We start from the raw sequence: 27,808 nt of genomic DNA, 5'->3' as shown, positions 1-27,808 counted from the left end.
TATTCGCAACCCCCCCCCCCTCCCTCCCCCAGCCCCTAGCCCCCTCCCCTGTGCGGACGACTCTGCGAGTACTGTCTGAAAGTACCGAACTGTCCGGTAGCAAAAGACTGACGTGCGTCCCAGTCCGGAGAATGAAGACTAGGCTAAACCGTCCGGTTTCCTCCTGTGCAGGTCCGGGACGTGGATGATGACGGGGAACGGAGTGATGCACAACGGGTCGACCGTCATCCACGAGTACGGCCAGAACCTGGACCGGCTGCAGGTACGGCGCTGCTCCGCTCCCCGGCCGCACCGGGCGAGCCGAGTCGTTGACGACTGGCAGCTCTGATTTGTAGCAAATACATTTAGAAATGTTCGATTTGCTGTAAGTACCCACTCTCGATTAAGTGCTGAGAATATTGTGTAAGGCATTAAACTGAGGATAAATCTATCAATAAGCACACGTTACATCCCCCTCGTGGCTGCACCACGGGGTTTTACGGTAGTTTTCCTTTTAACTGTTAAGGTAGGTGTGTTGTACTCTGTGAGCATCATTGTGTTGGCCGACTAACTACGTGCCTGTGCTTAGAGAAGGACCTTCGCGTGCTCTCACTTTCTCGGGTTCTTTACTTCGGAACCCTTCTCAATTGACTGTGTGAATAAATTCATTTTTTCTAGCCGAGATGACAAATACGAGATCTGGTCAAAAAATTCCGGAACATTCGTAATAACGTGCCAGTGGTGTGTTCGAGCAAAATGCAGTTTGGCATCCTTGCACGAGATTTTGTTTACTGTGTAACTGCCCGATGTTTCACTGTTGTCGGTTGTTGTTGTTTGGCGCTGTCTTTAGAGTCGCACAGTTTGCAATTTTTGAGATGGCAGAGTTAGAGGAATAACGTGTCCACATTAAATTTTGCGTGAAACGCGAGAAAAACTTCACATACACACACCGAGTGATGCAGTAAGCCTACAATGGTGAGTGCTTGAGCCGTACTCGGTGTTACAAGAAGCTCTCACAGTTTAAAAACAGCCGGACGGAAGTTGAAGGTGACCCTCGTTCGGGACGCCCTTCGACGTCTACCGACTACACTCGAATCGGGAATGTCGACAAAATTGTGCGTGCCAATTGGAGACCGACTGCCCGAGAGATTGCAGAAGAATGTTACACTTCAGTCGGATCGTGTCACGAAATCCTGGCACGGAGTCTCAGAATGCACCGCGTTGCTGTCAAGTTCGCCCCGGGGCTCACAAATCACGACCGGAAAGATGTTCCTTAAGAGAATTGTAGCTGGTGATGAGAAATGGTTAAGGTGTTGAGACTAAGGTTCGATCATCAGAATGGATCGGCAAAGGTTCTCAATGACAAAAGAAAAGAAGCTCATCGAGTCAGGTCAAATGTTGTAATTATGCCGATAGTTGTCTTTGACTTCAGAGAGATCAGTTCTTCGTGAATTTGCACTCTGGGGACAAACTGTTAATCTATGATACCTTCGGGACGCGTTATGGTGCCTGCCAGAAAACGTGAGAAGGAAACAGGTATAAATGCATCACGATAACGCACCTGCACATTCCTCCCTGTTGGTGAGTGACTATTGCACAAAAAACAAAAACCCTGTGCTGCCTCATCCTCCATTACTGTCCAGTTATCTTTTTATTTTTGTGGCAATCCAACCCTTGGAATAAAAATCTTTAAATAACAGCAAGACAGTCTGTTTTCTCCTTTTTGGTGAAGCTATCTGACCGTGAAGCCGCAGTAAAAATGTTCCATTCTTTCCTGGAAATTTACCAGATTTATCAAACCACTCTAATAAACAGGAGTTGCTCGTAAACCTGTGCGAGGGGTATATTTTGATTGGCTTTGAACATGTTGTACTGTAGAGCAAAATAAGACACAAACATTTTATTATATGTGTGGTCCTTGAACATTGTTGAGACAAAACAGATGAAAATAAAAATTCAAATAAAAGTGCTATGGTTTTTAGCGTAAATGACAGCGGTTCCACACAGATTTGTGGGTAAATCAACTTTTTTTTTTTTTTTTTTTAAATGTACTCCCCCTCCCCACTATTTTGTTTTTCATTTCGACATTTAAGTAATATTAAAATACATACCATCGTGAATACCAAATTCAGTCGTATATGATGAAGTGGTATTCCTAAGAATGACTCTTGTAATGAAATTGCAATCATCCAATGCACTTGGCGTGCAAAATCGAAATGCAGTCAGTATTTTTTTTTTTTACTTTAAGAATTCTGCGCGTCATCATTATTGTATGGATTTACACTAATGTTACAACAATTAATATAATTAAATCTGAAAAAGCTACAACTTTAAAACAAAACAACGTAAGAATACACCAAATGTAAAAAAAAAAAAAATACAACAAAAAAATTTTGTATTTCATAAAATTAAAAGTGAGAGAGTGTGTGTGTGTGTGTGTGTGTGTGTGTGAAGGGGGGAGGGGATTTCTTGGGAAAAAAAACTTTTTCAACCACTCTGTGTGCATAGTTGTAAATCAAAAACCATAGAACTTCCATATGAAGTTCTTTGTATGTGTTAAGATTTCAGTGGTATTCATTCAGATATATTAAACTCAATATTTTTCAAGGGGGTGTTTCTCTTCCTTTATTGCTGTACAGAGACGTACACAGGAAATGTTTCTCGTATTTTGCGCTACAGTAATACATATTTGACACCAATTAAAACCGAAGTGTATCCCTCGGGTAGGTTTACTTGTTAGTGTAACTGATAGTTGTAGTGTTTTACTTTGCATTTTTTTATAATCTCCAAGTTTGTTTGACAGTTCTGTTAATTTAAACGAGACTCGTTCTAGTAGCCCGTAAGTCTTCCTCCGTAGAACGGACGGACCGAGCACACGACTTGCCCCGTGCCGCAGGTGGGCGACCGCGTGGGCGTGATGCGCACGGAGGAGGGCACGCTGCACTTCTTCGTCAACGGCGTGGACCAGGGGAGTGCGGGGGCGGGCGTGCCGGAGCAGGTGTACGGCGTGATCGACCTGTACGGGCAGGCGGTGCAGGCGACCATCGTCGACCCTGCCCTGGAGCACATGTGCCGCTCCGCCTCGGACACCACCTTCAGCACCACCAACCGCACCGACGCCGCCGCGGCCGGTGACGGAGACGGCACCGCCTCGTACAGGTAACGAGCGGGAGCACTCCTCCCGGGAACGGGCGAAAGTGTGCGCCGGACCGGGACTCGAACCCGGGACCTCTCGCTTACCGGGCAGACGCGTCGGCCACTCCGCCGTCCGGACGCAGGTTGTATCGCGAATGCACAGAGTATCTTGGAGCACTCACAGCTTTCTTTCCTTTCTGCTCTCCTCCACCTTCAATTTACATAATACGTATCACTGCTGTGGATTCTGCATCGCGTCAGTTCATTCGCACAGATCCAATAGAACAGGTAGCGTGCATTTGTACGATTGATTTGCCTCGACGGGCAGTGAACCCTCTACCTTCGGTGTGGGTGCACAGTACCATTTGACCTCTGAGCGGGAACCTGAAATTGCTACGTGAGGGGGATGTGGACGGGGACTCGGGCGTAGGTGGCGACGTGTGGGAGAGCGCGCCGAGATAGTGCGTGCATTCACAATCGACACTGTGTTCGGACGGTGCAGTGGTTAATGCCACTGCCTACTAAGTGGCAGATTGCAAGTTTGACTCCCTGTCCGGTACACATTTCACTCGTCACCACCAACTCTCCACAAAGTCCCGGTGCTGCTAATATCGTCAGCTTCTTCCCTTTCCTTTCCTCCTTTTCTTTCCTTTCCTTTCCTTTTCCATCTCCCCCCTCTCCAACTTCAGTTTACGTAATATCTATCGGAACTGCGGACGTCCGAAAGAACGAGACACCGTGCATCCGTGTAAGTGTAGTATAACTTGTTAAAGGGAAGTGTATCGTGTTCCTGCAGATTGTCGTACGATGGTCGCTTCTCGAGTCTTTTTGAACGACACGCAGATGGCGCTGCAGAGATGTAGCATTACTGTTGATTTAAAACTTGCAGTTGTTATTGCTAGAGCAGTGACAGCTGACAAATTGGTGGCAGAGTTGTTTTTTTACAATGCAGTATTCTACTTCAGCTGGCACGTGTCACTAAAGATACATTCTTTGTTACCTTTTTGTGTATCTCTACTGTGATCTTTCGATTGGCGTGGCAGGCTTCCTCTCCGACTGTGTGATAATTGTTGTCAGGAAACTCGATACGACAACTGAAATTGCTGTCGGAAAAATGTGCATAGTTGTTTGACATTTGAAAGGGTGGGCCTCTTTGAATGCTTGAAAAATAGCCAATCACACCGGGAGGAGATTATTTTGACTTGGCTGTGTACGAGGCACTGCGTTTGTACCCATCATCATTTGCTAAGTGGCACTACCCCACCACTTAGTGCACATTGCGCCCAAATTTTAACTGTCTGCCACTTCTTGATGGAATGCCTATTTTTTTTTATATATATTTTTTTAAACCATTTACATTCCTGTTTGTGTTTGCCATCTGAGTTATCGGCGATCTCTCTCTCTCTCTCTCTCTCTCTCTCTCTCTCTCTCTCTCTCTCTCTCTCTCCCCCTCTCTCCCCCTCTCTCCCCTTCTCCTTCTTCTTCTTGTTCTTTTTTTAGCAATATGGCGAAGGACATTTAATTTTCAGTTTTAGACCTCCGTTTCTGTATGGTGTCTTTTTTTTACGTGTGCCTGTTCTTAGCTGTCTTCTATTGTCAATTGTGGCTGACATATAGTCATTTACCTCCTCTCTGTGTTTGTATTCTATAGTTTTTGACTTGAACGCGTATGACCCCAGTTGTTTTTTGCACCCTACAGCAAAACAGAACAAATAAAACGAGCTTCTCTACACCCTCCTGGAAGAACTCTCCCGCAAGCTTCTTCCCACACTTCAGAACCCCTTCCTGCACCCGATCTTCGGTTTAAAATTTAATTCCTCTCACGTGTGCCTTCAGGGAGATGAAAAGATGATGATGTGAAGGCACCAAATCAGCAGAATACTGGGGGCAGTTCAGAACACCGTAACCAAACGAGTCCGATATCGTTTCGATGGCCGGGGCCGTGCGAGAACGGGCACAGTCGTGCGACGGGCGCACTCCTCTCGTCGACATTTCCGTCGACTCGTTGTGGCTGCTCCTTTTTTTTTGTGATTGTAGGTCCTTTCTCACAGACGAACGTGCAAGGAGGCGACGGACTGTGCTTGCACCAGATTAGGAGGACGAGGTTCTGCAGGATATTGTGACGAGCCCTAGTACGAGCTCCGGGCGAGTGGCGCTCAGACACGGCGTAAGCCGCAGTAAGGTTAAGTGTGTCCAGCGTGACTACCGCTACTGCCCCTGTCACTTGGCAATCCCACGGAAGCCACTTCGAACCTCTGTTGTGGTGTGGATGTGGTGGATGTCTGTACTGTGTTCCGAGACAGTTTGTTATTGTTGCATGCATAGTGTCCATTTACAGACACACAGGAACTTGTTTGCTCCGTTTCAGACAGGAATCCATCATGTGTGTGTGTGTGTGTGTGTGTGTGTGTGTGTGTGTGTGTGTGCGCGTGTGCGCATTAGAGTTGTTGTTGTTGTTGTTGTTGTGGTCTTCAGTCCTGAGACTGGTTTGATGCAGCTCTCCATGCTACTTTATCCTGCACAAGCTTCTTCATCTCCCAGTACCTACTGCAACCTACATCCTTCTGAATCTGCCCAGTGTATATCATCTCTTGGTCTCCCTCTACGATTTTTACTCTCCACGTGATCCCTTGATGCCTCAGAACATGTTATACCAACCGATCCCACAAACTCCTCTTCTCCCCAATCCTATTCAGTACCTCCACATTCGTTATGTGATCTACCCACCTTATCTTCAGCATTCTTCTGTAGCACCACATTTTGAAAGCTTCTATTCTCTTCTTGTCCATACTAGTTATCGTCCATGTTTCACTTCCATACATGACTACACGCCATACAAATACTTTCAGAAACGACTTCCTGACACTTAAGTCTATACTCGATGTTAACAAATTTCTCTTCTTCACAAACGCTTTCCTTCCCATTGCCAGTCTATCCTCTCTACTTCAACCATCATCAGTTATTTTGCTCCCCAAATAGCAAAACTCCTTTACTACTTTAAGTGTCTCATTTCCTAATCTAATACCCTCAGCATCAATCGACTTAATTCAACTACATTCCATTATCCTCGTTTTGCTTTTGTTGATGTTCATCTTACACCCTCCTTTCAAGGCACTATCCATTCCGTTCAACTGCTCTTCCAAGTCCTTTGCTGTCTCTGACAGAATTACAATGTCATCGGCGAACCTCAAAGTTTTTATTTCTTCTCCATGGACTTTAATACCTACTCCGAATTTTCCTATTGTTTTCTTCACTGCTTGCTCCATATACAGATTGAATAACATCGGGGAGAGGGTACAACCCTGCCTCACTCCCTTCCCAACCACTGCTTCCATTTCATACCCCTCGACTCATAACTGTCATCTGGTTTGTGTACAAATTGTAAATAGCCTTTCGTTCCCTGTTTATTTACCCCTGCCACCTTCAGAATTTGAAAGAGAGTATTCCAGTCAACATTGTCAAAAGCTTTCTCTAAGTCTGCAAATGCTAGAAATGGAGGTTTGCCTTTCCTTAATCTAGCTTCTAAGATAAGCTGTAGGGTCAGTATTGCCTCACGTGTTCCAACATTTCTACGGAATCCAAACTGATCTTCCCCAAGGTCGGCTTCTACTAGTTTTTCCATTCATCTGTAAAGAATTCACGTTAGTATTTTGCATCCGTGACTTATTAAACAGATAGTTCGTGTGGTGTCACCACCAGACACCACACTTGCTAGGTGGTAGCCTTTAAATCGGCCGCGGTCCATTAGTATACGTCGGACCCGCGTGTCGCCACTATCAGTGATTGCAGACCGAGCGCCACCACACGGCAGGTCTAGAGAGACGTCCTGGCACTCGCCCCAGTTGTACAGCCGACGTTGCTAGCCATGGTTCACTGACAAATACGCTCTCATTTGCCGAGACGATAGTTAGCATAGCCTTCAGCTACATTTGCTACGACCTAGCAAGGCGCCGTATTCAGTTGATAATTAATATTATGAAGCATGTACCGTAATGAGAGATGTTCTGCAATTGTGGATTAAAGTTAAGTATTATATCAACTACGTACTTCATTTGCAATTCTCAAGATATTGTCCTGTTCCAGACCTCACGCCAGTCAGCGTGTAATTAAACGCGTGCATTTCGGCCTCCTCTAGAAACACCGTGTTGGCTCTTCTGCCAACACAACAGTTCGGTAATTTTCACATCTGTCAACACCTGCTTTCTTTGGGATTGGAATTATTATATTCTTCCTGAAGTCTGAGGGTATTTCGCATGTCTCATACATGTTGCTCACCATATGGTAGAGGTTTGTCAGGACTGGCTCTCCCAAGGCCGTCAGTAGTTCTAATGGAATGTTGTCTACTCCCGGGGCCTTGTTTCGACTCAGTTCTTTCAGTGCTCTATCAAACTCTTCACGCAGTATCGTATCTCCCATTTCATCTTCATCTACGTCCTCTTCCATTTCCAGAATATTGTCCTCAAGTACATCGCCCTTTTATAAACCCTCTATGTACTCCTTCCACCTTTCTGCTTTCCCTTCTTTGCTTAGAACTGGGTTTCCATCTGAGCTCTTGATATTCATACAAGTCGTTCTCTTATCTCCAAAGGTCTCTTTAATTTTCCTGTAGGCGGTATCTATCTTACCCCTAGTGAGATAAGCCTCTACATCCTTACATTTATCCTCTAGCCATCCCTGCTTAGTCATTTTGCACTTCCTGTTGATCTCATTTTTGAGACGTTTGTATTCCTTTTTGCCTGCTTCATTTACTGCATTTTTATATTTTCTCCTTTCATCAATGAAATTCAATATTTCTTCTGTTACCCAAGGATTTCTACTAGCCCTCGTCTTTTCACCTACTTGATCCTCTGCTACCCTCACTACTTCATCCCTCAATGCTACCCATTCTTCTTCTACTGTGTTTCTTTCCCCCATTCCTGCCATTTGTTCCCTTACGCTCTCCCTGAAACTCTGTACAACCTCTGGTTTAGTCAGTTTATCCAGGTCCCATCTCCTTAAATTCCCACCTTTTTGCAGTTTCTTCAGTTTTAATCTACAGTTCATAACCAATAGATTGTGGTCATAGTCCACATCTGCCCCTGGAAATGTCTTACAATTTAAAACCTGGTTCCTAAATCTCTGTCTTACCATTATATAATCTAAATGATACCTTTTAGTATCTCCAGGCTTCTTCCATGTCTACAACCTTCTTTTATCATTCTTGAACTAAGTGTTAGCTATGATTAAGTTATGCTCTGTGCAAAATTCTACCAGGCGGCTTCCTCTTTCATTTCTTAGCCCCAATCCATATTCACCTACTACGTTTCCCTCTCTCCCTTTTCCTACTACCGAATTCCAGTCACCCATGACTATTAAATTTTCGTCTCCCTTCACAATCTGAATAATTTCTTTAATTTCGTCATACATTTCTTCAATTTCTTCGTCATCTGCAGAGCTAGTTGGCATATAAACTTGTACTACTGTAGTAGGCGTGGGCTTCGTGTCTGGCTTGGCCACAATAATGCGTTCACTATGCTGTTTGTAGTAGTTTACCTGCATTCCTATTTTTTTTATTCATTATTAAACCTACTCCTGCATTACCCCTATTTGACTTTGTATTTATAACCCTGTATTCGCCTGACCAAAAGTCTTGTCCCTCCTGCCACCGAACTTCACTAATTCCCACTATATCTAACTTTAACCTATCCATTTCCCTTTTTAAATTTTCTAACCTACCTGCCCGATTAAGGTATCTGACATTCCACGCTCCGATCCATAGAACGCCAGTTTTCTTTCTCCTGATAACGACGTCCTCTTGAGTAGTCCCTCCTGGAGATCCGAATGGGGGACTATTTTACCTCCGGACTATTTTACCCAAGAGGACGCCATCATTTAACCATACAGTAAAGGTGCATGCCTTCGGGAAAAATTACGGCTGTAGTTTCCCCTTGCTTTCAACTGTTCGCAGTACCAGCACAGCAAGGCTGTTTTGGTTGATGTTACAAGGCCAGATCAGTCAATCATCCAGACTGTTGCCCCTGCAACTACTGAAAAGGCTGCTGCCCCTCTTCAGGAACGACACGTTTGTCTGACCTCTCAACAGATACCCCTCCGTTGTGGTTGCACCTACGGTACGGCCATCTGTATCGCTGAGGCACGCAAGCCTCCCCACCAACGGCAAGGTCCATGGCTCATGGGGGGGCGCATTAGAGTATTGTGCAAAAATTTAAAGTGAATCAGTCAAGAACTTTTAGATTCTTAGTAATAACATGTCTCCTTTATGCATTACGTATTTGGTGTACAAGATGTTCCTTATTAATGTTTTTAAAAGCCCCAAAGTGAAGTAGAAGATGCTGAGATAAGGTATTTAATATGACACACAGGGGCTGCAAATGGCAGGAAATACCCCGAAAGTGGATGTGAAATGTTGAACATGTGACGTCATCAGATGACGTACGTTGCCGAACGTGTAGCAGTTGGGTGTGCCGATCGTGCACTTCCCAATAGGAGGCAGCTAGACATTGCACTGCTAGACTGCTGCATTTTTGAACACCTTTTATAAATGTGATCTTTAGTAAATGTAGAAGTTACAATGTTATCTGCCTCAATGTAAACAGGCAAAAGATATTCTAAGTTTGTGTTTCGTTGTTTTTGCCACTTCTCTCTCTCTCTCTCTCTCTCTCTCTCTCTCTCTCTCTCTCTCTCTCTCTCTCTCTCTCTCTCCTCTTTAATTTCTTTTTACAACTTTTATTTAGTAAGGATGATGTAGCTCATTTAGTGGTAGTGATGCAGTTCACAAGCTTATGCCTAATTTCTCGTGATACAATATTTCAGTTTTTTGCTGTGCTGTACTCTGCAGTTAACAGTAGAGACTGCGAGACTGGTAAATAAAATAATGAATATGACCTCACAGTAAACAATTGTCTGAAACAGTGTAAAAGCACAGCACTCGCCAGGCACAGGACTCGAACCTGAGCCCCACGCGCTACAGTTGAGCACTCGAGCCCGGTGGCACGCCGACGTGACTATTCGACTCGTATTGGGATGGTCGTGTACGACAGACCGGTAGAAACATTAACGAGAGTTACCCTGTATATATTTTTTAAAATGCGTGTATAAAAGCACGTGCATATTCGAATGCAACATTGTCATAATTTCAAAAGAATCAGTGGAGAACTTTCAGAGATTTGAAATTTGAAACAAACATACAGTTACTTTTTTATATCAATTCCGCACATAATTATTACTTATATATGGCACTGTAGTAGGTACACAAAACCACACATATTCGAATGTGGCATTGTGTCAAAATTTCAAAGCAGTCAGTGAAGAAATTCCAGAGATTTGTAAATTTGTACAAATTTACATTTACATTTTTGTTTGTAGAGATTGCAGCAAACACTGTGACACGAAAGCGAGCCGAAAGCCCACAAGGAATGCGAACCTTGTCAGCTCGGTTTAGATATAAATTACAGAACGGTATTCGTCGACGAGCCGAACGTTAGTCACTGCCTACTGCGAGATCGAATGCCGCGGTGGAGCTGTGGGCACGTGACTCGATAAGGCGAGTACGAGGCGTTACCCGAAACTTCCCGGAGTGTGTTTGTAGGCAGCTGGTGAAGTCTCCCTAGTACAACAAAATGCCACCAGGAGGCACCTCGTGCACAGTGGCAGCTCTTGCAAAATTTCTACAGGTGTCCTAAAACCTGGTGGCCTCTAGCCTTCTGACTGAGAGGGTAGTGATCATAACAAAATTGAATACGTTAAACTGAACTGTCCAACTATATGTAAATTTTCTAATTAATAGTTTAACACTGTGAAGAAGGGAAAAAAAGGCAACTTTGGGACTCGAACCTGAGCCAACGAATTGCCAGTCAGTGTGGTTGACCATTGGGCTATGGAACTGACGAGTGAACCACTGTTCAAAAATCCCTCGCACTCTGCGTGTAAATCTTTAAAGAACTTAAGCGCTATTGATCTGTATACGAGTCCCGTTCTGCCGACTTTCTCACTGCTGCAGACAAGATACTTCCGTATCTCAGTGAATAAAAATGTTTTAGAACATTTATCGTACAATATAAGTGCCTCTTTGTGCGCTACATTTGCAAAAGACCTCATTTCAATATACTGAACCGTTCACGAAATATGACAATTATTGTGACAACACAATTTCAGATGCACGGGGACGAAATGGGAGTGTTGTGAGACATTGTTCACCGGATATAAAAACCGATATCTCCAGAATGAAGTGGGGGTATTATTCCGCTCTCAATTATAAATAAAATTTCAAAATATTATCTACATTTCGTACACAGCAATATGTGGGTTAAAATCGACTGTATGCGGAGTTTACTCCTTGCTCAAATATTTTGCAGTGTACGGTTTTCAGCCCATACTTGCACAGTACACTATGCAGATTTGAGTTACTTCAGAAGTTAGAATTTACACAGAAAAACCAGAATTTCGCTCATTAGTGTTCGTCAAGAAAAACCAGATATTTGCAGGTTAGTCTTTAAGAGTCATCTGTGATTACGTTCCGGCTCGCATCTATCTAGAGCACCTACTACATACGTTCTACTGTCGCGGTGGCCGAGCTACGAATGTGATTTGCCCTCCACAGAGTAATTCTTCTAGTCCCCAAAATACGTGTGGACGTTCTGTCATCTGATCGGCTGAGAAACACCTCAGCTGCTCCGATATCAGAACTGAGATGTGCTATTTTGTGCCTTTTACATTGGACCGATCAAAACCGAATAGCTTTACTGAGCAATTCGTTAAATGAACAAATTTAGAAAACCCATAGATATCGTAACTCCTCCTCTAAACAACTAAATTATCGTAAGTATTATTTTCTTATAAACTTTCCCTGGGCTTATGACTCAGATGTGCTGTCTAGAAGCGATTCTCGTACCGACATACTTCATTAATAGACGTGGCAGTATTCGTTTATTGTACTCAAACTAGCTGAGAAAAATGGTGTTGCATGGATCAGAATATGTGCCACGGGAGACGGCCTGAAAATGTTCTAGATGTGAGATATGAGAAGCGTACAGATGCATATCTCATTAAGGGTATTACGAATGCAGTTGTTTTGTTAGTAAGGCAGCTCGGTCGCAATGCGTAGCAGTGGGTGAGTGTGGTGGGCAAAAATGCACGAAATATGGAGCAGTAAATGCTCTTAGCTAAAGCTAAATAATATACACTGAAGAACAAGAAGCTGATACAACTGCCTAAATATAGTGTAAGGCCTCTGCAAGCACGCAGAAGTGCTGCAACACGACATGGCGTGGACTCGGCTAATGTCTGAAGTAGTGCTGGATGGAATTAACACCACGAATACTCCAGGATTGTCCATAAGCCCGTAAGAGTATGAGGAGGTGGAGATCTCTTCTAAACAGAATGTTGCAAAGCGTAGCAATTCGGGACGTGTGGGATGTCGCATTGTCCTGCTGGTATTGCCAGAGTCTGTCAGAATGCACAATGGACACGAATGGATGCATGTGATCAGACAGGATGCTTATGTACGTTGCACCTGTCAGAGTCGTGGCTAGAAGTATCGGGGGCCACGTAACACTCCAATTGCACACATCCTACATCATCACATAGCTGCTAGCAACAGTTCCCAGCTGACTTATAGGGTCCACGGATTCGTGAGGTTGTCTCCATACCCGTACACATCCATCCGTTCGATACAATTCGAAACGATGCTCGCCCGACCGGGCAACATGTTTCCAGTCATCAACAGTCCGATGTCGGTGTCGATGGGCCAGGTGGGGCGTAACGCTTTGTGTCCGTGCAGTCATCGAGGGTACACGAGTGAGCCTTCGGCTCCAGAACCCTGTATCGATGATGTTTCGGTCGAACGATTCACACACTGACACTTGTCGATGGCCCCGGATTGAAATCTGCAGCAATCAGTGGAAGGGTTCCACTTCGTTAGTCACTGGTCCCATTCTTGTGGGTTTTTTTTCCAGCCGCAGCAATGTCGGAGATTTGACGTTTTACCGGATTCCTCATATTCGCGGTACACTCGTGAAATGGTCGTATGGGAAAATCCCCTCTTCATCACTACATTGAAGTTGCTGTGTTCCATCGCTCGTGTGCCGATTATAACACTACGTTCAAACTCACTTAAACCGTGACAACCTGCCATTGTAGCAGCTGTAACTGATCTAACGACTGCACCAGACACTTGTCTTATACAGGGCGTTACAAAAAGGTACAGCCAAACTTTCAGGAAACATTCCTCACACACAAATAAAGAAAAGATGTTATGTGGACATGTGTCCGGAAATGCTTAATTTCCATGTTAGAGCTCATTTTAGTTTCGTTAGTATGTACTGCACTTCCTCGATTCACCACCAGTTGGCCCAATTGAAGGAAGGTAATGTTGACTTCGGTGCTCGTGTTGACATGCGACTCATTGCTCTACAGTACTAGCATCGAGCACATCAGTACGTAGCATCAACAGATTAGTGTTCATCACGAACGTGGTTTTGCAGTCAGCGCAATGTTTACAAATGCGGAGTTGGCAGATGCCCATTTGATGTACGGATTAGCACGGGGCAATTGCCGTGGCACAGTACGTTTGTATCGAGACAGATTACCAGAACGAAGGTGTCCCGACAGGAAGGCGTTCGAAGCAATCGAGCGACGTCTTAGGGAGCACAGAACATTCCAGCCTACGACTCGCGACTGGGGAAGACCTAGAACGACGAGGACACCTGCAATGGACGAGGCAATTTTTCGTGCAGTTGACGATAACCCTAATGTCGGCGTCAGAGAAGTTGCTGCTGTACAAGGTAACGTTGACCACGTCACTGCATGGAGAGTGCTGCGAATGGTTCATCCACAATGTGTCAATCCTCATTTCAGTGCAAATGTTCTCTTTACAGATGAGGCTTCATTCCGACGTGATCAAATTGTAAATTTTCACAATCGACATGTGTGGGCTGACGAGAATCCGCATGCAGTTGTGCAATCACGTCATCAACACAATTTTCTGTGAACGTTTGGGCAGGCATTATTGGTGATGTCTGGATTGGGCCCCATGTTCTTCCACCTACGCTCAATGGAGCACATTATCGCGATTTCATACGGGATACTCTACCTGTGCTGCTAGAACATGTGCCTTTACAAGCATGACACGACATGCGGTTTGTGCACGATGGAGCTCCTACACATTTCAGTCGAAGTGTTCGTACGTTTCTTGACAACAGATTCGGTGACTGACGGATTGGTAGAGGCGGACCAATTCCGTGGCCTCCACGCTCTCCTGACCTCGATCCTCCCGACTTTCATTTATGGGGGCATTTGAAAGCTCTCGTCTACGCAACCCCGGTACCAAATGTAGAGACTCTTCGTGCTCGTATTGTGGACGGCTGTGATACAATACGCCATTCTCCAGGGCTGCATCAGCGCATCGGGGATTCCGTGCGACGGAGGGTGGATGCACGTATCCTCGCTAACGGAGGACATTTTGAACATTTCCTGTAACAAAGTGTTTGAAGTCACGCTGGTACGTTCTGTTGCTGTGTGTTTCCATTCCACGATTAATGTGATTTGAAGAGAAGTAATAAAATGAGCTCTAACATGGAAAGTAAGCGTTTCCGGACACATGTCCACATAACATATTTTCTTTCTTTGTGTGTGAGGAATGTTTCCTGAAAGTTTGGCCGTACCCTTTTGTAACACCCTGTATAGGTGTTGCCGATTGCAGTGCCATATTGTGCCTGTTTACATATCTCTGTATTTGAATATGCATACCTACACCAGTTTGTGTGGCACTTCAGTGTATGGCTTGTAAACTGTATTGTACATGTGAAAATGTTTCTATTGTTCCACTCGCAATGTAATGTAATGGTGATACAGTCCTCAAAGTGTTTCATTCATACTGTGATGGGTGGAAGTGGGTGATTGTTGTTGGCAGATATCTCAGTGTAATGTGCAATGTGGAGCACTTAGTTATTGTAGAAAAAGGTACCCTCCATACTGGCATAAAAATTACATGACACAAATATATTTAATCTTGGGCAACACCACAGGGCCAATGGTAATTTAGCAATGTTGCGTTAACATAATACTATTTAAATGAAGCTGGAACGAAATGGAACTTAACTTTGTTTCATTAGGCATTAGTGAAGTGTATGACGAAAATGCAATAAATTACGAAAAGTATTATACTCGTGAAGAATAAGCAAAATGTTTATCCGAAATAACTGTGGTGTTCCATTTGATTATTCATTGGTTACTTTAGAATATTTTTATCTTTGTCCATCTGGGTTTTTTATTTTTTGTATATTTTTTTTTTAATCCCTGTCGATTGTCTGTAAAGCGTGATTGAGAGAAACATTACTGAGAGATTAAAAACTGATCTATTCGTTATTACATGTCCCTTTTGAAGTCCGAGTGAAGTAACAAACACATTTTCACACGTACAGTTAGGTTCGTAAGCCACAGTGTGTATAGCTTTTCGTAAGAGTAATTAGTGGTCCATATTTCGTGGATTTTGCCCACCACATTCACCGACAGCCGTACACTGCAACCGAGCTCCCTTACTAACAGAACGAGCCCGAGGGCCGACTTCCACCACGACCAGGTGTGGGAATGGCACTGCGTGGTCACAGAAAAATTTCTGTCGGTACTTATACACGCGAGCCGTTGTGTGTAGATAGAGATAAACTGTGCACTGACAGTAATAAGTAAACAGTTACGTCAGTAATAGTCAGTAGAAGTCATAATAGCAGTAGAAAAACAAGTTTCATTTCATTATTTTGACTACTTGAAATTTCATAATCTGTACGTAGCAACACTGTTTGGCTACAGCCATCACTGTCAGGAGCTGCTGCCGGATTGCGGTGCACGTCTGTTACGGAAGCTGTGATTCGCCATCTGTACAGAGGTGTCTGCTCTCGTCCGACTCCTGCGGGCACGAGGTGAAGGTGCCGAGCCCCATCACGTGTGTGTCTCGGTCACCAAATTGGCCAAATCTGAACCCGACAGGAGACGTCTGGGAAGGTACGGGGCACGAGGTCCGTGTCCGCAGACCATCGGCCCGTAATAATCGGGGAATTGCGTGACCTGTGTGTAGGTATCCTACGACGCGGACCTCTGTAAACTTAAGGAGGATTCGTCGAATCCGTGCTACGCGGTATCGCTGCCGTTTTGTGTGTGAAAGTTGGCCCCGTTTGCTACCGAGCTGGCGCTAACAATATTTTGTTTCACTGGTGTGTGTTCAGTTTTATAACCGTCAGAATCTTGACCACCGGTACAGTTGCAGCTGCCGAGGATTCGAGTCCCGAAAGTGTGAGGTCCGTTACTTCCGGTCTCTCGTTTCTACCCGCAGTGACCTGCGCTTCCGGCACTCACACGGCAAGAAGGCGAGGCTCTCCAACGGCGGCACGACGGCGTCGCGGCCCCGCGCGTTCGGGGAGTTCAACGATGCCATCTTGGTGAGCAACCGCCCGCTGAGGGACGACGAGATCTTCGAGGTGGTCGTGGAGAAGACTGTGGACTGCTGGCTCGGTTCCATAGAAGCCGGTGAGTCCGCACTCCGTAGTCTCCGGAAGTGGGAGCTGTGCTGTGATGTTTGCTGTCAGGTGGAAAGTGAACTTGAGTGGATCGCTCAAAATACGGAACTAGTAAATCTGTCAAAAAGAAGCTATTGCTGAGTTATAGCAGGCTCTTCGGTGAATTTTCTGACGTTCGGCAGGTGTATGAACTCCGGACTTCCCACTGTGGTAGTTACACGGACCGTCCCCAAATTAAGCATTTTCATACGTTCGGTAGGTAGGTCTGACGGTTGTGGGACTTGACGGCGGGCCAGGGTTTTGCGGTGCGGTACCGTCTTACTATTTGACAGAGTTCCACAGGTGTTGTGTCATCCGAGTTATCTTTTAAGGCTTCTTTTTACAAATGTCACAGTAAAAGTAGATAGCTCCATTAAAAAAAGTCTTTGTAATAATTTGACAGGAATAAATGTTAAAAATGACTTCCATACATCAGAAAATTGACCACATTGTCCACTGTATCGTAGCAAAAATCACATCTCGATATACGACTGTTATTCGTAAAGTGAGGTCCGAATCGCCAAAGGTAACCGAATGTCGTGCAAACATTGAAGAACACGCAGACTTCTGGCACGCCTCGCTTGTCAGACGGTGCCATTTACATTCGTATTGTCGGAGTGTACAGCCGAGGCACGTACCGGCACCTTTGTCGTGACAGGTGGCGGTGAGTAAGCAAGCTAATGGGCTTACAATAACATCAGTTGTCCACGTGTGTCTCCCTTTTTTGATGAGCTAGTATAACAGTAGGAAGGGGGGGGGGAGGGAGATTATAGGGTTGCCACAAGTTTGGGAAATGAGAGAGAATATCGGGGAGTTTAAAATGCATTGGGGAAATGTCAGGGAATTAAAAAAAAAGGGAAAAAAAAAGAAAAAGAAAAACACTGTAAAAGTCTCATTTTTGTCTCGGTAGATGAAATGGTTTCTTTATTGAGATGTCACAAATCGTTGCTGGCTGGGCACAGCTTTAGTACGTGAGCCACTTCCCTGCTCCCTCACTCCCACTGCTTCTCCCCTTCTTACTGCTCGCCTCAGCTTGCAGTCACTGCTGCCACCACTTCTCGCCACTAGCCCGGCAGCTGCCGACGAGAGGCGGGGAGTAGAAGCTGTCGAGACAGACGCGGCAGCAGGGAAGTAACCGCTTCTGTGACATTTACGAGTTGCTAACCGGGAGTGAATTTTATTATATCATCCGTGTGCTTTAATAGTTTAGTTTCTCAAGTTTCTGCGTGTAAATTTAATATCTAACTGCCGCAGTTCTCACGTTTTCGTTTGTGTCGGAAAGTAAACCGATTTTGTGACATATTACAAGTTTCTGATCAGGGGTGCATTATTTAGTTTCACCCGAGTGGTTCGGTAGTTAGGTTTTTGAATATCTGTGTATTATTAGACACAGTTCCTGCATTTTCGTCAGGGTCTACTGTAGAGTTGCGCTGCACGTAAGGCCTCCCTGATTTGTCTGACAAACACGTACCAGGTGCTGCATGACGCTGACACTGTCACCGAGCCAGATGCTGTCGCCTGTCCTGTTTCAGAGGGAACCGCTCAGTGTAGTGTTTCCTTTACTCGGGGTTCTGCCGCGAAAATATAAAATAGAAAATCTGATTGGGTTTTGAATTTTGGTGGAATAAGTTGCAGATAAGGCGGACTTCGTATTATTGATTGAGATCGTGCTGTAATTTGACCGTGCATGGCAGACCGGGTCGGCAACACTACAAAAAGCGACTGTAGGAAAATAGCATCAGAAACTAATTGAAATTTACCTTATAAGTCTGTTAGAAACGCAGTATTAATTACAATATAGTCTTCATGGCTGTCCTCCTAATTTCTCTACCGAGCGAGGTGGCACAGTGGTAGCACACTGGACTCGCATTCGGGAGGACGACGGTTCAATCCCGCGTCTGGCCATCCTGATTTAGGTTTTCCGTGATTTCCCTAAATCGCTCCAGGCAAATGCTGGGATGGTTCCTTTGAAAGGGCACGGCCGACTTCCTTCCCCATCCTTCCCTAATCCGATGAGACCGATGACCTCGCTGTTTGGTCTCTTCCCCCAAAACAATCCAATCCAAATCCTAATTTCTCTTGTAGGACGACCCGTCTTTCACTTTTCTCCGTCTGTTGAAAACTTCGTCAAGTTGTCACTGTCATGATCAATTCACAAATTTGGCGATAACCACCTCGAATCACTATTGAAACAACCTCGCTTTGTAATATAATTTTAATTTCCACCCAAAAGCACATTCAACACAGCGCCGAAAAATACACATCTTTCGTATGAAGACAAGAGAGAGAGTAATCGATTGGCTGTTAAAAACAAAACCTATGCAAAAGTAAAAAAAAAATCAAAATTATTTATAAAAATCGGTCGCTGGCGCAGCGCTCTTCCGCATGGGCGATCGTAAATTATATCTTTGTATTGGCGGAGGCGCGGTAGTCAAAGTACCATTACATCAGCCTGCAAGATCCAGACAGTCGCAGAGGGTGGGATTATTGGTAGTTGGGAGATCCAACGTTAGGCGCGTTCTGGGTCCCCTTAGGGACTCGGCTCACAAGAAGGGTAAGAAAACCGATGTGCACTCCGTGTGTATACTGGTTGGAGTCATTCCAGATGTGGGAAGGGTCCTGCCAGGTTCCATGAAGAGCACAGGGTGCAGCCAACTGCAGGTGGTTGCTCACGTCGGTACCAATGATGTGTGTCACTTTGGATCAGAAGAGATTCTCCCTGGTTTCGAGCGGCTAACAGAAATGATAAAGGCTGCCAGGCTTGCTTGCAGGATGAAAGCAGAGCTGACCGTCTGCAGCATAGTCGACGGGACCGATTGCTGACCTCTGGTACAGAGCCGAGTGGAGGGTCCGAATCAGAGGCTCGGACGGTTCTGCGACCGTGTAGGCTGCAGATTCCTTTACTTGCGCCAGAGGGTGGTTGGGTTTTGCGTCCCGCTGAATAGATCAGGAGTCCACTATACGCAGGAGGCGGCTACGCGGGTAGCGGGGGCTGTGTGATGTGGACTAGGCTGTTTTTTAGGTTAGAGGGTCTCGGGAAAACACGAGAAGGGCTTCACTCACAAAGGGTGCAGGCTGAACACAGGAAAAATGTAGATACAGGAACCATTGGTATAACAGTTGTAAATTGTCGTAGCTATGTTGGGAAAGTACAACAGCTACAAGCACTAATAGAAAGCACTGATCCTCAAATCATTATAGGCAATGAAAGCTGGCTAAAGCTGGATATAAGCTCAGCCGAAATTTTTGCGAAGAACCTGACAGTGTTCTGAAAGGATAGGCCAAACACGGTTGGCGGTGCCATGTTTGTTGCTATTAGAAGTAGTTTAACTTGTTGCGAAGTTGAAGTAGATACTTCCTGTGAGTTAGGTTCAAAGAAAACTTGATTTCGATTTCAAACACGTACCTGACTCGTACGATAATAGTAGGTCGTCACTTTAATATACCCTTGATATGTTGGCGAAAATGCATGTTTAATTCTGGAGGTACACACAAAATATCATCCGAAATTGTGCTAAACACATTCCCTGAAAATTATTTAGAGCAGTTAGTTCATGAGCCCACGCGAATAGTAAACGGTTGTGAAAACACACTTGACCTCTTACCAACAAATAATCCTGAGTTGATAACGAGGATCAAAACCGATACAGGGATTGGTGAACACAGGGTTGTCGTAGTGAGAATGAATATTGTAATCCCCAAGTCCTCAGAAAAAAAGTGGAAAGTATACCTATTCAAAAACGCAGATAAAAATTCACTTGACACCTACCTGACAGACAATCTCCACTCATTTCAAATTAATAATATAAGTATAGACCAGATGTGGCTTGAATTCAAAGAAATAGTATCGGTAGAAATTGAAAGATTTATACCAAATAAATTAACAATGGAGCTGATCCTCCTTGGTACTCAAAACGGGTTAGAACACTGTTGTAGAAACAACAAAACAAACATGCCGAATTCAAATAGACGCAAAATCCCCTTAGATTGGCGATCCTTTACAGAAGCTCGAAATTTAGCACGGACTTTAATGCGAGTTGCTTATAGCAGTTTCCACAATGAAACTTCGTCTTGAAACCTGGCAGAAGATCCAGAGTGATTCTGGTCATTTGTGAAGTATGTTAGCGGCAAGAAACAATCAATGCCTTCTCTGCTCGATAACAATGGAGATACTATCGAAGACAGTGCTGCCAAAGCAGAGTTACTAAACACAGCCTTCTGAAATGCCTTCACAAAAGAAGACAAAGTAAATATCCCAGAATTCGAATCGAGAACATCTGTCAACATGAGTAACATAGAAGTAAATATCCTCGGAGTAGTGAAGCAACTTAAATCACTTAATAAAAGCAAGTCTTCTGGTCCGGACTGTATACCAATTAGGTTCCTTTCGGAGTATGCTGATGCATTAGCTCCATACTTAACAATCGTATACAACCGTTTTCTTGACGGAAGATCTGTACCCAAAGACTGGGAAATTACACAGGTCACACCAATATTCAAGAAAGGTAGTAGCAATAATCCACTAAATTACAGGCACATATCATTAATGTTGATATGCAGCAGGATTTTACAACATATATTGTGTTCGAACATTATGACTTACCTCGAAGAAAATGGTCTATTGACACACAGTCAACAGAAGTTTAGAAAACGTCGTTCCTGTGAAACACAACTAGCTCTTTATTCACTTGAAGTGTTGAGTGCTATTAACAAGGGATTTCAGATCAATTCCATATTTCTGGATTTCTGGAAGGCTGTTGATGTTAGTACTGAAGATTTTTACTCACATATTTAGAAACATGGAAGTCCTTACATTTTGGTCAACATAGGGATTTACATTCCCTTGTGATCTCAAAATCTGTCAGGGAAAAATCCTATAACTTGTCTGGAAATCAGAGAAATATGAGAATTTCCCGTGGAAACTTACGGCAACCCTGGATTAGAACCGTGCCTTACGCCTCTTTTTAATCTGAGCAGTCTCAGGCACTTCACCCTCGAACAGGTAGGCCCGTGTATAAAGTGCGCCAACCGCAAACGAAATCGTTTTGGACTGCTCCAGTGTTGTTTCAGAAATGTGAGTCAACACAGATTCCTCCGGTATTGCTTCAACTAACACAGTGATAAATTACATTGTCGTATGTCCGATTGAGCAGCAGTAACATAAAATAAAACTGCAAGATGAGTGAGAAAAAATTTATTATCCGTGCAAGAAAAATACCCAGATTACCGGCTGACAACACAGTCTCGCAGTGAGGCAGTTCTCTAAGAGACGATTAGTAATCAAATAACCGTCAGCCGGGGTCTGATGCAACTGTGCTGTTTAATGCATAAAGTGGCTCATTACTGTGAGATAACTCTTGTACGTGGCAGCAGAGCGATTCATTTCATGTTTGTTTACCTAAACAGCATGTTAGCTCATATTACAAAATTTATTTTATTGTTGTTTAATTAACCCGAAATTAAACTGTGATTTTGCTCATCCACATTTATTTTGGTAACGTAAAGAAGGCTATTATTTAGACATGTTACTAAGTACGCCACACGTCCGCTCGTGTTACGAAAGAGGCATGCCTTCCAGAGGGGTATGCGTGCGAGTTGCCGTTAGCGGAGAACATTCGGTTTGCAGGGGTAACGTCCGTACGGCCAGACGAGCTGGAGCTACCGTGCACGATGACGGACCTGGAGCACGGGACGTGGATGCTGTCTGGCAGCAACGTCATGGTGGACGGCGTCGTGCTGCGCAAGGACTACCCTTGCGACCTGGACGAGGTGGTCGTCGGCAACAGAGTGGGTCAGTATTGTCCACTCAGTGGTGTCTGTCAGCAATCTTTTCGTTCAGCATATTTTGTATTTGCACTTCAGTGACATTTTCATAATTTCTGGTATAGGGATGAATGAATTTTCTTGAAATAAAAACACTGAAGTTGCATCCTTATTTCTTTCTTCCTTTATTTATTTATTTATTTTTTCTCCTCCTTCTTCTCCTTCTCCTTCTCCTTTTTCTTCTCCTTCTCCTTTTTCTTCTCCTTCTCCTTTTTCTTCTCCTTCTCCTTCTCCTTTTTCTTCTCCTTCTCCTTTTTCTTCTCCTTCTCCTTTTTCTTCTCCTTCTCCTTTTTCTTCTCCTTCTCCTTCTCCTTTTTCTTCTCCTTCTCCTTTTTCTTCTCCTTCTCCTTTTTCTTCTCCTTCTCCTTTTTCTTCTCCTTCTCCTTTTTCTTCTCCTTCTCCTTTTTCTTCTCCTTCTCCTTTTTCTTCTCCTTCTCCTTTTTCTTCTCCTTCTCCTTTTTCTTCCTCTTCTCCTCCTTTTTAAGTTTTCTGAGGTTGATGTTTAATTTCTGAAAAAAGATACACAATTAAATTCCTTTGATCATACACAGTGTAGTATGTACCACATCTATGATGAGCCAACTCTTAATGACTTGTAAACCTTCTCATAACATCAGTTACAGTCTCAGTTTCAAAGGTTTTGACTTGTGATTTTCTAATTATTGTAGTAAAGGCTCTCTATTTCGCAAATTGCATTATTTTGTGCCTGTTGACTGTCAGTCGGCTAAAACGGTGCAGTGTCGCCACAATCTTGTAAAACCACATGAAGAAAGAAAAAAAAAAGCATAATTACATGAATATTTGGAATTAAATTTAAACCCATACAAATAAATATTATTTTCTAAATATGAGGTGCAGTCGGATTAAAACTGAACACCCGCTGCAATGGGACCCTACAATGGCCCCATTTGAAAGTAATCACCACACGTGTTAAGACGTTTATCCCACGGCGAGACGAGACAATCAGATCCTGTTCCGTAGAATACGGTCGGTTGCTGACGGATCCACAACTACACTCACTTTTGCACTTCCTCGTCCGACTGAAACGGGCATATGCACGTGTCTTTCTTCAGGTCGCCAATGGTGTGAAAATCGCACGGTGAAAGATCCTGTCTGTACAGAACGTATTGCAGTGTTTCCCAACAGAGTCGCTGAAGTGTAGCCTTCGTCCACTTGCCAATGTGAGGGCGGGTGTCACTGTGTGACGTGACGATTCTGTCCGACAGCATCTGGACGGGCCGGGGGCACGTGGCAGAGACGACAGCGTAAACGTCCCACGTATCCCCCGCCGAAGAAATCTGAAGGTGTTCACACACTTCCCGGTAAGGCACAGTGATGTTCTCATTCGACTGCGCGGTCCCTGTGCTTGTAGAATTCCTCGAGCGTGGAACCGCAGGACAACTAGGACACTTTGTAGAAACTGTGACACGCTGTAAAGTGAAAGTGCCCGGCAATGCTGTTCACCCGAAAAAATTTTTTATCTTTCTCAGGTCGACACGAGTTTTTACCATACATTACGTTGCACTAATCAGAATTTACATATTATTAATTGTTCAAAAAAGGAAGGCGAAACTATGCTAAACTAACAACAAATGAAAGAAACATACCAAAAATGCAGAACAACAAATGAAAGAAACACACAAAAAATACAGATCTTAAGAACTAAAAATTGTAAAACATGTGGAACGAGGGTTGCCCAGAAAGTAATGCACTGTGTGTGTGTGTGTGTGTGTGTGTGTGTGTGTGTGTGTGTGTGTGTGCCCCCCCCTTTCAACAGTTCTTTATTAAACATAATAAGAATGAAAGAATGGTGTTTTATCTACACACCCTATTTTTCCACATAATCTCCAACCCATTCTGTGACCTTCCGAAAGTGTGAAACGACGAGTCGTTTGCGCTGTCGGTACCGATTCTCGTCCTGGCGGCGGAGCCAGTGCTTCGCTGTGTGAATCGCCCCACCGTCAACAAAATGTCTTCCACAAATGGCATCCTTTAATGGCCCAAACCGGTGGAAGTCCGAGGTTGCCGGGTCACACGTCAGGTGTGGCGGCCGCGGACGGTCTCCCCGACCGCCGCAAACTGCGGAGTTCCGGCTCCGCCGAACCGCCTTCCGACGACTTCACCCTCCGTGCCCGGCAACTGACTCTACTTCTGTCGACAGCTGATGTTCCGGAGACTTCGCACGAGTGTTTGCGAATATTACTCACAGTTTCTTTCTCTGCAGTGAGAAATTCAGTGGCGGCACATCGCTCGTAATGTACACGGCCTATAGGTGCCATTGTGAAACTGTCCCACAGCTGCGCTATCTGTCGGAGGTAACGGAAACTTGGCGCGCTCTCTCGGGAGACTTGAAATAATACGCATGTAACGTTCACATTCGTAGGATTGTTTTCAGCCGAGGAATAAATGAAACTAAAAAAAATCCGATACATTACTTTCTGGGGAGCCCTTGTACGACCTCTGCCAGTGCCGTGACATACATGTAATTATATCGTGATAGTTTTTTATATCAATTTCAAATTTTTTTAATTAAAATGTGTTTTACTGCCGAATTAATTAACGTATAAATTACAGTACAAAAATTACCAATCGTTTACCGAGTGGAGATTATATATGTAACTACTGGGCGACGTGTCTGTAAATACACCTAGGGTCCGAACGATTTCTGTACGTCAGCCAAATTGTGCCGCTTCACTCTTCGGACTGACGCATTGGCATTCGTCGTACTAATTACATTTTGTACGATACGAGTGCAAATGCAAACTAGAGTCGGCTTCCACTCCGAACGAGGACACCGGCGGTGCTCGTGTCATTTCCGTTACGCTCGAAGTTCGACAGGAGCACCGAAACACTTTCAGTGTACAGTGATCGGCTGTATTACGGGCTTACGTACCCAGCTGCGAGAACCCCAGGGTGTCCACTCGTCGGCAGCAGCTCTCCGGCACGGTGTACCTGTGGCCGGCCCCCAGTCGAGGTAAGCGCACCGGCGGACGTACACCCGTGACTTAACCGTTACAGACTGCCGTGTCACACCAAGTGCTCTTCGGACTCCTCTGCTGTCGCTGACATATTTATGATGTCGTCGGCAAACCTCGAAGTTTTTATTTCTTAATTCCCGTTCTAAATTTCTTCTCAGTTTCCTCTAGTGCTCGCCAGGGAACGTATCGGTCGTAATCGGGGATACTCTACAGTCTCGGGTCACTCTCTTCTCGACTAGTGCTCACCTTTCTCGAACCTCGGTTCTTAATAACTGCAATCTAATTTCTGCGAGAGTTGTAGGCAACATTTGGAATGTGTGGTTTATTCCTTCTACCTGCAGAATTCAAAGATACTGGTCCGAAGTTTTCTCAAAATCTACAAATACAGGGTGATCAGAATCAAACTTCCATTACTCGAGAGCGACCACGTGAAAAACGAGTGATAGTAGGACAGTGAAACTTCGTGGGAACATTTGTAGGGACGTGCAAAGGAGAATTTACGAATAAACTGTCAAAAGAAACTCAGTTTGGTTGCCAGTCGAGAAGGTAACATTTGTTAATGTGCACCGTGTTTACTTTCCAGATTACTAATGTGATGTCTGCACCCCTGACAGCCTGGAACTGCGTTCCTGAATTGGTGGGCTGTGGATCACTCGGCTGCTGTGGCGCAGCTCGTGCAGAGCACGAGGGCCTCGCACCGTGTCCCGTGTTCTCGGCTACGACGACACTTTTTCGACAATTTTTGGTGCAGTTGGCCATTGGCCTTTCCCGGGAGCAATTCCCAAATTGCCAGTAAATACCAACTTCCGAAATGTGTTCTTCGACACTGGAGCGGAAAGAGGACCTCTCCGTATTCCTATAATACCTCACATTATTGTTTTGTTTGATAAAATATCTGCTCACCTTGTCCAGACCCGTGTTGACTGTCTGCAATTTTACTGCACACTCGTACGTGCATTTCGGTGCAGTGTTACTGAAGTATTTTTGACCCCTCTTTTTACGTGTTTGGAGCTGAGACTGGACGCTCACTTTTGAGGCTGACATATTGTGTGTTATTAACCTTTCGTGTAACTCGGTTGCCACTATTGTTCTTCTTTATGGGAAGATCCTGCAAAGCAGTATCCCCATAGAACTGTGTGTAGTCCTGGAAAGTTTTGAAGTCTTCTGCTTTGCAACTGTTATTGGTAGAAGGGAAAGTGATATCTACTCTAATTATGAAATGACATCAACATTTCGTCATTGACTATCTCGTATTTATTTCGACGGATGTGCAGATCTCAATTACCTCGTAACTCGGAACAGATACAATATAAATCGAATGAAATGTCTGCCTCGGAGGCTTTACAGGAAGTAAGTGACATTTCATTTTAGAGCCCCTTTTGTTCGTTGCCGAGTTCATTCTCGGAGAGGGTGTCCGCTCCTCCACAGTCGAGACACTGCCGAGCCACGGTGTCGAAACGTAAAGGCCCCTCGCGTGACAGGTGGCGACGTTTACTCGTCATTGTGTCTTGACGGTTACTCGAACTGCACGTCTCTCTCATTACAACTCTGCACAAATGTGAAATGAAGTGACCTCGTACAATGTGTGCTTTGAAACTCATTCCCTACCTAATACTACTTTACTATTTTGTCACGATCCTCTTTCCTTATTATAAATACGTAGTGGAAAATGTCATTTACCTAAATGGCACGTAACACTAAAACACTACCAACAACACACATCCTGCAGCACACAGTCTGAACGTCTTTCCTGTAAAGTTGGCTACTCGTGCGGTAAATAGTTTCCCGTATACAGTGAAACCTCTATATAACGTTTTTCAAGGGACCACAAATTCTGAACACTGTATAGAGGAAAACACTATAAGGAGGAAGGCTTCCAAATAATAATTATAGGGCATTACTGAAGATCGGGATACCACTAATCAGCTTTGACAAATGGCGCTGTAGATGACATTTTAAATTTTCACAACACTGTAATATGGTATTCATTGCAAATGATTAGTTTTTTGTAATTAAAACATGGGGCCCGGTAGGTGGATGGGTGAAAGTAAATGGATCAGTTTGTACTGTAAAAAGCTATAACAGATTCTTAAGATATGACATCATTGTCCAAAGCTGGCAGGTGGTATCCCATTCTTCAGTTGACCCAATTATAGCATAAATGCAGTAAATGTTACAGATTATAAAAGAATTAGTTACAAAAAAAAATTACTTTAATAATTAAATTACGAAACAGAACTTAAATTTGCACAAAACTCTAGGAACCTATGCAATCTGAAAATCACATACCTATGATTTTTTTAAATATTCAGGCAAGCATATTTGTTTTCTATTTCTCCTAGAGTC

General features: G+C 44.2%; 1 protein-coding gene across 1 annotated transcript in view; it reads left to right on the top strand.

Annotated features, from left to right (window-relative positions):
• Positions 1-27,808, top strand: part of LOC124720189 (neuralized-like protein 4) — a 296,164-nt gene that overhangs the window by 106,057 nt on the left and 162,299 nt on the right. The window contains 4 exon segments of the mRNA XM_047245512.1: positions 172-262; positions 2,876-3,138; positions 16,439-16,632; positions 22,288-22,452. Coding sequence (XP_047101468.1) covers positions 172-262; positions 2,876-3,138; positions 16,439-16,632; positions 22,288-22,452 — 713 coding nt within the window.

The sequence above is a fragment of the Schistocerca piceifrons genome, chromosome 11 (assembly GCF_021461385.2).
Source record: "Schistocerca piceifrons isolate TAMUIC-IGC-003096 chromosome 11, iqSchPice1.1, whole genome shotgun sequence".
NCBI lineage: Eukaryota > Metazoa > Arthropoda > Insecta > Orthoptera > Acrididae > Schistocerca > Schistocerca piceifrons.
Note: the sequence above shows the minus strand (reverse complement) of the source record. Positions and strands in the feature narration are given on the sequence as shown.